This window comes from Neophocaena asiaeorientalis, unplaced genomic scaffold (genome assembly GCF_003031525.2).
Source record: "Neophocaena asiaeorientalis asiaeorientalis breed wild unplaced genomic scaffold, Neophocaena_asiaeorientalis_V1.1 scaffold938, whole genome shotgun sequence".
In the NCBI taxonomy this organism is placed as follows: domain Eukaryota; kingdom Metazoa; phylum Chordata; class Mammalia; order Artiodactyla; family Phocoenidae; genus Neophocaena; species Neophocaena asiaeorientalis.
Genome location: NW_020175671.1, coordinates 634,602 through 646,095, shown reverse-complemented (window position 1 = coordinate 646,095; position 11,494 = coordinate 634,602). Strand labels below are relative to the sequence as shown.

The 11,494-nt window shown below is 38.2% G+C and overlaps 1 protein-coding gene across 2 annotated transcripts; it reads left to right on the top strand.

The window, feature by feature from the left end:
• The first annotated feature begins 2,324 nt into the window (after window positions 1–2,324).
• On the top strand, window positions 2,325–10,835 carry FGG (fibrinogen gamma chain). Of its 2 annotated transcripts, XM_024731767.1 has the most exons (10): window positions 2,325–2,599; window positions 2,701–2,745; window positions 2,941–3,124; window positions 3,236–3,329; window positions 4,869–4,999; window positions 5,298–5,431; window positions 6,589–6,773; window positions 8,228–8,505; window positions 9,870–10,039; window positions 10,568–10,835. In XM_024731767.1, exons 1-10 carry the CDS (start codon window positions 2,522–2,524, stop codon window positions 10,580–10,582), a joined length of 1,314 nt encoding a protein of 437 aa, XP_024587535.1. In that variant the 5' UTR covers window positions 2,325–2,521; the 3' UTR covers window positions 10,583–10,835. The 2 variants fall into 2 exon arrangements, with proteins under 2 accessions (XP_024587535.1, XP_024587534.1); XM_024731766.1 differs by lacking the exon at window positions 10,568–10,835 and having other exon boundaries at window positions 2,473–2,599; window positions 9,870–10,357.
• The last annotated feature ends 659 nt before the right edge of the window (window positions 10,836–11,494 follow it).

Genomic DNA, 11,494 nt, shown 5'->3' with positions numbered 1-11,494 from the left:
AATAGTTTTAATAATAAGCTTCGACAACTGATGAGATGAATAAACAAGGAGGATGACTGTGAGGCTTTAATTGGCTGGTGGTTGGTGATGTGATTGGCAATGATTGGTAAGTCAGAGAGGGTAACTGTTAAGGAGGAAAGAAAAGGCAACAAATCTGGTTTTGATGTACTCATTTTGTTATAATAATTATTGATTATTTACTGAGTAGGAACATTTTTATCTTTGTTTCAAATCAAAACAAGTATTCCTTTGTAAATATTTAGGATTAAACATTGAAGTATTAGTATTTCTTTCAATTTAGATGTATTTCTCCCACTAAATATTTAATCAAAATTTGCAGTAAGCTTGCTTTCAGAGAATAAAATGAGGGATATTAAAAGTAGGGGTAGTGATACTGCATAATTGTAAATTATCAATAGGAGATGATGGTAAGCATGTTGTCCCAATATACAAGGAAGCTCTAGGGGCAGAATGCAAAAGACAGCTCCCGCCTAATGTTTCATTTTGCGCCCTTTCCTTCAGTTAAGCTCCCAGTCACGTATATGGGACGTGGATTTTCCTAGCCCCTGCCTCCTGTAGCCAGGGTTTCCTCTGTGGTAACGAGATGGAGCCTCAGAGAAAACAAAGTAGGCTCCTGACTTGTTTCCCCTCTGTGGCAGGTGTGGTGCCCCACCAGCTGGTGCTTCCAGACAGAGGGAGGAGTTGAGCTCAAAAGCTCACTACACTGTTGGTGGGAATGTATTGATAAATTGGTGCAGTCACAGTGGAGAACAGTATGGAGATTCCTTAAGAAACTAAAAATAGAGCTACCATATGATCCTGCAATCCCAATCCTGGGCATATATCTGGAGAAAACCGTAATTTGAAAGGATGTATGCCTTCCAATGTTCATTGCAGCACTATTTAGAGTAGCTAAGACATAGAAGCAACCTAAGTGTCTTTTGACAGGTGAATGGATAAAGAAGCTGTGTGGTATACACACAATGGAATATTACTCAGCCATAAAAAAGAATGAAATAATGCCATTTGCAGCAACATAGGTGGACCTAGAGATTATCATACTAAGTGAAGTAAGTTAGACAGAGAAAGACAAATATCATATGGTATTACATTTGTGTGGAATCTAAAAAAATGGTACAAATGAACTTTTTTACAAAGCAGAAATAGACTCAAAGACATAGAAAACAAACTTATGGTTACCAAAGGGGATGGGGTGGGGGAAAGATAAATTAGGAGTTTGGGATTAACATATACACACTACTATGTGTAAAATAGATAACAAATAAGGAACTACTCTATACCATAGGGAGCTATATTCAATATCTTGTAATAACCTGTAATGAGAAAAGAATCTGAAAAAGTGTATATATATATATATATATATATATATATATATATATATATATATATACACACATATATATATATAACTGAATTACTTTGCTGTACACCTGAAACTAAGACAACATTGTAAATTAACTATACTGCAATAAAAAAAAAGGTTAACAAAATAAAATAAATAAAATGGGGGGGGGCATGTATCCTTAGGCTACCATCTGGGAAAAAAAGCCCACTGCGAACTGAGAACCTATGAAAATAGTCGATAGGTGAAGGGGGTCCAAAGTTACAGACTTCCAGCTATAAAATAAGTCCAGGGGATATAATGTACAGCATGAGGATTATAGTTAATAGTACCGTATTGCATATTTGAAAGTTGCTAAGAGGGTAGATCTTAAAAGTTCTCATCACAAGAAAAAATAGTTTTTTGTAATTATGTGTGCTGACAGATGTTAACTAGACTTACTGTGGTGATCATTTCATAATATATACTAATATCAAATCATGTTGCACAGTTGAAGCTAATATAATGTTATATGTTAATTATATTTCAATTTAAAAAAAAAAAGAAAATGGCCAACACAGTGGGGCAGGAATACATTTCCAGTGTCATTCATTCCTGTCAAGAGTGACATGCTGAGACCTGGTGGAAGGCAAAGCCTCCACCTACCATAGGCACAGGTTAAAATTAATGATCCTTCATCGCAGGTCTAAGAAAGGACTTGCGGTAATTTGGGGTATTTGGGTTATGGTACCAGGCTCTGTCTTAAGGTTGGGGCGGTTTGTTCTGGCCGAGGTCAGCTGTGTGTTTGTTCTCTCCGCCTGTACGGGAAACTGTTGCAACCCACAGCCTCCCCGGCGCCCTCCCTCCTCATCGCAACTAAGGCTAATGCTTCACTAGCCTTTGCAGAAGAGTTGGCTTCGCAGGAGGGTTGAGCCGGGCCAGAAAGGAGGAGCTTAGACCTGTGTGCAAAACCTGGGAACCTGACTAAACATTAGTCCGGGGCCAGGATGAGGACAAAGAGACTGGAAAGACATCCCGCCCCCGTGGTAAGAAAGCCCCGTGATCAGCTCCAGCCACTGGCGGTCCTGCCATCCTCGGAACTTAAATAAAGGGACAATTGGAACCGAAATGTCACAGTTCTGACCCTTCAGGCTTGGACCACCGGGCACCCCCGACACCATGAGTTGGTCCTCACACCCCCGGAGTTTAATCCTCTGCTTCTACACTCTTTCATTGCTCTCTTCAACATGCCTGGCAGTAAGTGTGCTGTTTACAAAACGTATTTGTTTTAAACAGAAAGCTTAAAAATAAGAAAATATACGATAAACTAGTGAAATGTCTGTATTTTTCTCCTCTAGTATATTGCTACCCGAGACAACTGCTGCATCTTAGATGAAAGATTTGTAAGTAGTTTTTATGTTTCTCGCTGTGTTTGCACTGGACGTGGGCAGAGAAATAAAAGAAATTCTCTCGCAAATATCATTTGGCAGTTTAGACTTTTTTTTTTTAAATGAAGTCTAGGTTTTACCTATTTTGATTAGTAGATCTTATGTAGCTTTTTATCAGGATTTTAAAGCACTCTATTATTGTATTTTCAGGGTAGTTATTGCCCAACTACCTGTGGAATTGCAGACTTCCTGTCTACTTACCAAACCAGTGTAGACAAGGATCTACGGAATTTGGAAGGCATCTTACATCAGGTTGAGAACAAGACATCAGAAGCCAGAGAGTTGGTCAAAGCAATCCAGATCAGCTACCACTCTGATGGACCAGCAAAGCCAAGTGAGAATCTAACCACCACTGACTGAGAACTTCATCTGTGAAGTTCTTTTGCTGTTATTTCAGTGGTTCTGTTTGTTCATGTGTTTTTATGTCTCTGATCCCATGTTACAGGCGGGATAGAAAGTGCTACCAAGATTTCCAAGAAAATGTTGGAAGAAATTATGAAATACGAAACATTGATTTCAACACATGAATCAACAGTTCGGTAAGCATCTTTTGTTTCAATTTGCTCTCCAAGACTGAGCTAGTGTTTACTCAATATTCTGAGCTTCAGTAGAAGAAATCTTTTTATTTTTTTCTACTTGTATCTAATTGACATGATACCTGACCATCTTGAACCCAGTGGGGATAGAAGCATTTAGGCAGTATGAGTTGTACTGGATTGTAACTGCTTTTTAATAATGATGTAGAAAAAAATAATCATGTGGGAGAAGGATGTTTTAGGTGTCTTCAAATGCTTTATGACCGTATTTACCAAAATGTTTCCCCTCACCCCCATTTGTCTTACAACGTAAATTCAAACCGATGGGAATATGGGTGTTGAAAATAAAATTCTTTTTATAAGAATGTCAACAAATGTGTGGTGAGGAATTTGTAAGCAGAGACATAGGAAGGATCTTGGCTGCAAAAGTAAATCATACTGAAGGCAGAGCAGAAAAAAATGTGTTTTAAGAGATAAGTGTAACAAACATTGTAAAACTACCTGTTGATCATGGAACCTGCAATTACGTATTCTCCTCCCTTCTCTTGAAAGTAAGATGTCTCTGTTAACAACTTCCCAGGGACTCGTAGACTTTCTGAACATAGGGTCTCAGATACAGTTTTAGTTTCTTCCTCAATTTTTTTCTTAAATTTTTCTCAAAGTAGTATAAGAAATTGAGATAAATAGTGGCTGAGGAAAAGTGGCCCAGGAGGGATTTATCCTCTTTTTGATATCAGAGGGCTATTATTATTATTGTGATATTATTAGCGTTATGACTTGCATTATTATTGCATCATTGAAGTTGAAGGAGACTACAGTGTAGAAATTTTCTAAAAGGCGCAGGAGAGAAAAACGTGGTCAAATAGTTTGTCTATCCTGAACCTCAAAGAAAGAGATGACAGTCTATGTACTGTAGGTAGTTTTCTATCATTTCTGAATATGTACAAGCAACCCTGTGAGAAACAACAAAAGCAGGATTTTTCACTTCCCCCAGCCTTTTTCTGAAGCTATGTAAATAGAAACACTAAGAAGAAAGGGAAAATGTCTGTTATTTTATTTTAGGTAAGGTAGTGCCCCAGATACTTTTCCTATGTAAGTTATAAGATTGAAGTCCATAAACAGATCCTCAGTAAATCCACAAGTGAAAAGGAATAATGCTTCAGCACATGTGAATTTCAGAACAGGGCCTTTCTTTCCCTAAGAATATTGTCCCAAGAATAATCACCAGAGGGTCTTCCTATTAATCAAGGTCATCACTTGTGTACCTCATTATCTGCTGCCCTTTATGCAAAAGATACAATTCAGAAAGGCCACTTAACAATGATACTGTTTATTGGCAAGGACCCTGTTATATTCTTTTCCAAAAAGCTTAGAATTTTAATTCACCTCAATTTATTTATTAACGTCATTTTACACTTTTTCCAAGAATGGAGTAATTTATCAGGAAATAATTCTTGAGAAAATAAGGTGGTATTTTTAAAAGAATATACAAAATTATTCCTCTAAAAGGAATAGTCGGTTATCTTATTATTTTGCTTATAGATTTTTACAGGAAATATATAATTCAAATAATCAAAAAATCATCAACCTGAAACAGAAAGTGGTCCAATTGGAAGCAAAGTGTCAGGAACCTTGTCAAGATACAGTGAAAATACATGATACAACTGGGAAAGGTAAGTGAAAGTTTTATATTGGATTAAGTTCATCAAAGCAAATATAAAAAGTAAAGGAGATTGTATGTATTGGAATGTATACAAATACATTGGAAAATGTCTAGCTATTAAATCTAAACAGTCTGCTTAGACTTTTCTTGAGTAGCTAAAAAAAATACTTTAAAGGAATAATCACGTGAGAAGTAAGAAAATACTTCTCAGGAAATGAATAGTTTACGACAAGTTAAAAATTTCATTTTCAAGGCTGGCACAGTCTTACCTGGATTTCAAACCACCACAAACATTTCTTCTTTTTCAGATTGTCAAGACATTGCCAATAAGGGGGCCAGAGAGAGTGGGCTTTACTTTATCAAACCTCTGAAAGCTAAGCAGCAGTTCTTAGTCTACTGTGAAATTGATGGGTCTGGAAATGGATGGACTGTGTTTCAGAAGGTATTTTTTCCCACAACAAACGTATTTAATAGACACCTAATTGTTCTGCTATATGCCCGATATGTTTCCAAGCACCTTGTGAACATTAACTCAATTAACACCCACAACTTCCCTTTGAGGTAGTTTTTGCCTTCTTGTCCCTGTTTACAGAGGAGGAAACAGGCACAAGAGGCTGAGCATCAATAACTTGCCCAAAGTCACATAACTAATAAGTAACAGAGTAAGGATATAGTCTGGTTTCAGTCTTGTGCTGTGACTCTCTACTATGCTGGCCCTGCTGTTGTAGATTCATGATGGCACATAATCACAATATCATAGTGACAAAGAACTCGAAGAGACCTCTCTTGACAGGTACATCAAGACCTAGGGCTGCCCATCACAAGAAGATGATGTCACCCAGAGGATACACTGAGGCTGTTCCAAGACCAGGACCCTCTATTGCCTTTGCCAGCTCCAGGCACCCACTGCAAATCCTCTTGCATTGTTTACCTTTGACCACTGTTACAACTAATCCTGCAGGGGGCACTCAGAGCCAGCGAGTGATGTGAGCTCTGGCTGGTAGACACAGATGGAGCAATAGGTTGATCTTTCTACCATCAGTACAAGAATCAGCAATATCAAGCTGGTGTTCTGGAGTCTCCTGGGAGTCTTTTTAAAACTACTAGTTTTGGGCTTCCCTGGTGGCGCAGTGGTTGAGAGTCCGCCTGCTGATGCAGGGGACACGGGTTCGTGCCCCGGTTCGCGGAGGGCCTGGGCCCGTGAGCCATGGCCGCGGAGCCTGCGCAGTGGGAGAGGCCACAACAGTGAGCGGCCCGCGTACGGCCAAAAAAAAAAAAAAACTACTAGTTTTATAACTACTAGTAGTTATAGTACTTAAAACTACTACTGGTAGTTTTAAAACTACTAGTTTATAATTTATCATGTGCCAGTCGCTCTTTTAAGTACTTTTACTTCTCTGGTGTAATCCCTGCAACAACCCTAAGAAGTAAGCATCATTATTCCTACTTGATAGGTGAGAAAACTGAAGCAGCTAGCCCAGGGTCACTTAGTAAATGATGAAATCATACCCTCCATATTTTGGACAAAATGTTTATAATTTTTTTGTGTGTGCACTGATAATCCACTCTCTCCTTTTGCCCATACACTTGTGTAATTAGAGGCTTGATGGCAGTGTGGATTTCAAGAAAAACTGGATTCAATATAAAGAAGGGTTTGGACATCTGTCTCCTACTGGAAACACAGAATTTTGGCTGGGAAATGAGAAGATTCATTTGATAAGCACACAGTCTACCATCCCATATGTATTAAGAGTGCAGTTGGAGGATTGGAATGGCAGAACCAGGTACTATTAGAAAGGACTTTTAACTTTTTACCGTAGAGACAGTCTGGAGTATGCACTTTCCAGCTCTCAACAGAACAGTGGGGAAGACAGTCTGACAGATGCGAAGAGCACATCCAACTATGTTCCCCAGAAGTCAGTTTGGTTCTTGGGCAGTCCAAGTTGCTAGGTCCTATTTAGGCAGGATCTAAGTGTTCTGGTACAATCCACTTACCCTGGAACCGTACAAAATAATAGCTAGTATTTCCTGAGCATTTAATATGTACCATAAATTGAACATGAAATTATAATTTAATCTAATCCAAATAACTGTTTCATGAGGCAGGAACTACTATTAATCCCATTTTACAGATTAACATTTCCACGGTCGCATCGTTGGTATATGGTAAAGGTTGGATTTAAACTCAGGTAGTTTAACTCTACAACCCATCCTCTTAGTGATTATCCTTGTTGAAGAGTGAATCTAGCTTCTTCAGATTTCCCAGTGCTTTAATGACCATGCAGTCAGTCAAATCCAGGAGCTACTTTAAAATGAAACCAGCTGGCTTCTTTGGTGAGCTAGAGCTGTATGGGCACTTTGAGTGTTGTATGCCTAATTAAAATTAAAAACAATATCCAACCCTCTTGTTACGGCTGTGGCATGATGAAATATAGTCTGTGCCCAAATATGTATTTTTACTTTTTAAAGTTTTTAACCAGAAAGTATAATACCATAGTCAGGAGACCTCCTATGAGAACATCTCCTATATCCCAAGTCCTAGAAATCAGGGAAGCCAAATGTTTTCTGGAAATCTCTATTCATGCACCAAAGCCCATTCTTCCCTGAACTCCATAGAATTCTGCCCTCATTCACAACTTTTTTTCCAGGGGAGAATCTCTCTTTGATCCTATAGCTCATGTTTTGTGGGCCATACAGGGAACTTCTTTTCTGTGATGCTTGAGGAAACCCTCCTTCTTGTCACTGCCACACTGCCTTGCAAAAGGAAAACTCCTTTAGGACTTCACACTTTAGATGGTATGAGTGGCTAATGGAACTGTAGCTCCTTCAAGTTTGCTGCATTGTTTGTCACTCACTGTCAGATAATGAATGTGGTTTGTGAGAACTGTGTGTACATGCTACATACTGAGATAAAAGTGGAAAATACGAAATTAGTCAGGTTCATCCACATATCTGGGTTGGATATTAGGATCCTATAGGCAAAAAGCATTCAGATGGTGGAAGTTTTTAGTCTTCCTGGGACTAGAAGCCTTCCTTGAAGGCTTCTAGACCCATCCTGGGTGGTGCGGGTTCCCACATCCATTTTCCCTTGCCAGATTTGCAGAAAAATTTATTCAATGAGCACATTTCAGATTAAGAAGCAAAGTTTAAAATTCCAAACAATTGTCCTATGAAAGAGAGAACTTCTGAGATGCCTTCTGAGGCTCAGGGTCTAAGGTCTCTATTCCCTTCTTTGTAGTACTGCAGACTATGCTACGTTCAGGGTGAAAGATGAAAGTGACAAATACCGCATGACATATGCCTACTTCATTGGTGGAGATGCTGGAGATGCATTTGATGGCTATGATTTTGGTGAGGATAGTAGTGACAAGTTTTTCACATCCCACAATGGCATGCAGTTCAGTACCTGGGACAACGACAATGATAAGTTTGAAGGCAACTGCGCTGAACAGGATGGATCTGGTTGGTGGATGAACAAATGTCATGCTGGCCACCTCAATGGAATTTATTACCAAGGTATGCCTTTCTTCCTTAGATGCATGAATTTGTGCATAGTTTATATTTTTATAAAAGGTAATAAATAAATATAAGGAAATGAATAAAGATATTGAGAGCTTAGTATATAGTTCTTTATTTTAAACCAGAATTGAATACTGCTAGCTTATACCTGAAATTGGTCCTTCTACAAGAAATCCAACTGCTGCAAACTATGCAGTGGTATTCATCGTGCCTCCATCAGAGTTGATGCTTTGGGTTATGGTGTCTCCTCTAGGCTTACCATATATATGATCTGGATGGACTAACATTACCATGTTTATGCTTGTTAACACAGTAGCTTGGTTCAGCTTCCCATGATCTATGTGTCAGATAGATCCAGTAAACTGTGAGTAGGTGTCTGGAAGAATTAAGCAAAGAGCAGGGATGTATTGGTGAGGGCAGATGTCCATGAAAGCTTAAGAGGAGAGGAGTCCAGCCTGAGGAGGGTAGACACTTATTTTAGGACAAGGGGAGGGCAAGCTATAGTTTGCTCTAAGACTGGAGTAGTTTTGAACACTGGTTTTACTTACTGACAAACTATTGTAACTACCCAACAGGTATGCATGGGGAAACCCTCATCCATTAAAATGAGCAATCTTCCCTCCCTAGGGCACTGTCCTAGCCAAGAGGTGACTTGGAATCTTCTTAAAAACTACTTAAACTTACCTTTTGGTTTTCACAATGTTTTTTTTTGAAACCTAACTTAGCTTTGCACCAACAAACCATGTAATTAGAAGAAGCTCTCAGGGAAGGTGCCTGATCCATATGATCCGGAGTAGCCGTGTTGATAGCTTGTGGTACCCTCCAGTACTAGACTCCGACAATCCCTTACAAAATCACAAGAGATCTAGTGTCCAGGAACGAGGTGAAAGCACTTCAGCCTAGCCTCCACTTTATAATGGAGATGTAAAATAACATTCCAGAACTGAGCTCCTCGTATTTTCCAGTAAAATTGTGTTTTTCAGATGACCTGAGATCATCTGATGAGGAATTATGACCTGTTTTCAGAAAGGTGGTCCATCATAGCTGAATCCAGGATGGCTAAACTTAGGGAGAGAGACCAATTGGGGAAATTTGGGGTTCTAAGCCTGTTAGCAGTGAATACATTTAAAGTATGGATGTCACCAGAAAGCACAACACAGCTGTAAGAGTTTGTTTAATAATAAGTTTATGTCAATTGTAAATGGAGAATTTAGGAGTCTTTAAGGATATTTTCAGTTAGTAGATAACACTATAAAATCTGATGTAGATGACAGTGGACTTCATAATAGACAGTTCTTTATAGGCTTTCTGAGGGGAAGAGATTCAAGAGCAGTGATATGTGCATCTACAATTTGTTTTAGGCGGCACTTACTCAAAAACATCTACTACTAATGGTTATGATAATGGCATTATTTGGGCCACTTGGAAATCCCGGTGGTATTCAATGAAGAAAACCACCATGAAATTAATCCCATATAACAGAATCGCCATTGGAGAAGGACAGCAACACCACCTTGGGGGAGCCAAACAGGTCAGACCAGAACACCATGTTGAAATAGAATATGACTAAGTCATTTTACCCTGAGGATTAGATAGATGTTCATTTCTATTAACCCACAAAGTTTCAGAAACTTTTATGAAATTTTCTTCCCATTTTCTCTTACTGTATTTATTAATTTTAAGTCTTTTATTAAGAATAGTTAGCCTTGAATGGCAATTAAAACTCACTTTGGACTGTATTCCCAAATGACTGAATGCAGAATTATTTAAAATTTGTTTATTTAATGAGATAATAATATTTTAGCTTATTTCCTGAAGATGTAATAAAATCATTGTGATAGTTTGCATTTTAATGATCACACGTCATTGTGTCTTGGTGATTTTTAAAATTATTTCTTAAATAGTTTAGTATATACTAATATAATAGGAGCAAACTCTAGCATTTCAAATGACTAAGTATTTTTTCCATATTTATTACCCCTAAATCATTCATATTTAATTATTCTTTTTAAATGGAGATAATTATATCTTTTTAATATATTTTTTGTTTTGGTCATAGGCTGGAGATGTATAAAAGACCGTTTCAAAGGTGATTTACTTATGAAATGACTCTATCTAAAAAGAAAAATATAATATTTTGCCTATGGGACAGTGGACTTGCAAAGCCTCACTTCATTTTAAGAGTAATAAGAACCCATGCTGAAAACTCCACTAACAGTTTTATGCTGTTTGTAATTTATCTATACACCATTTCAATAAACATTTTGTTTCCTAAGACTAGATACATGGTACATTTTATTGACCTAAAAGCCATCACTTTCCTTCAATTTGATAATTACAGTTGGACAATCATCAGTAGTTGCTCAGTGTTCACTTTATCCTAAACATTGTACCTGACTCTTGGGAAGTTATGAAGGAAATAGAAATCATGGCTTTTGCCCTCCAGGGGTTATAAGCCAAATACAGAAAAATACAGTAACCCAAAATGACAAAATTTGATATAAAAACATAAGCACATGTCACAATCACATAACTCAGGTTCATAGTACCCCAGTGCAGCTGAAGACGTAAGGCTGTTTGGGGATTCTCCCAGTAAATCCTTTTAGCTCCGGGCTCCTGTGGCCATATGTGGGCACTTGGAGAGGATTATAACTCAGGACAGAGAGATCCAGGGAACAATCTGCTCAGCCCCTCACTGTTGAATAAGTTGAGCAGAATGGAGCCATTATTGCAGTAGCCAGAGATCAGGAATCGCTAACTTTCTGTAAGGAATAGCTGCATTTATATTAGTTGGCATAAGGTTGAACATGAAAAGTAATTGACTAATTTTATGGGGTCATGGGGGGAGGTCTGGTTGTTCTGAAGTCCTGAGCATTGGCTTTGGATTCTCTTCCTTTTCACAATTTCTTTCCTAATTCTTTCGCTTCCTTGTTCTCATAAGTTCTGATTTTAAAAGCATCCTATTGAGGAGATAAAAACCAGTTAA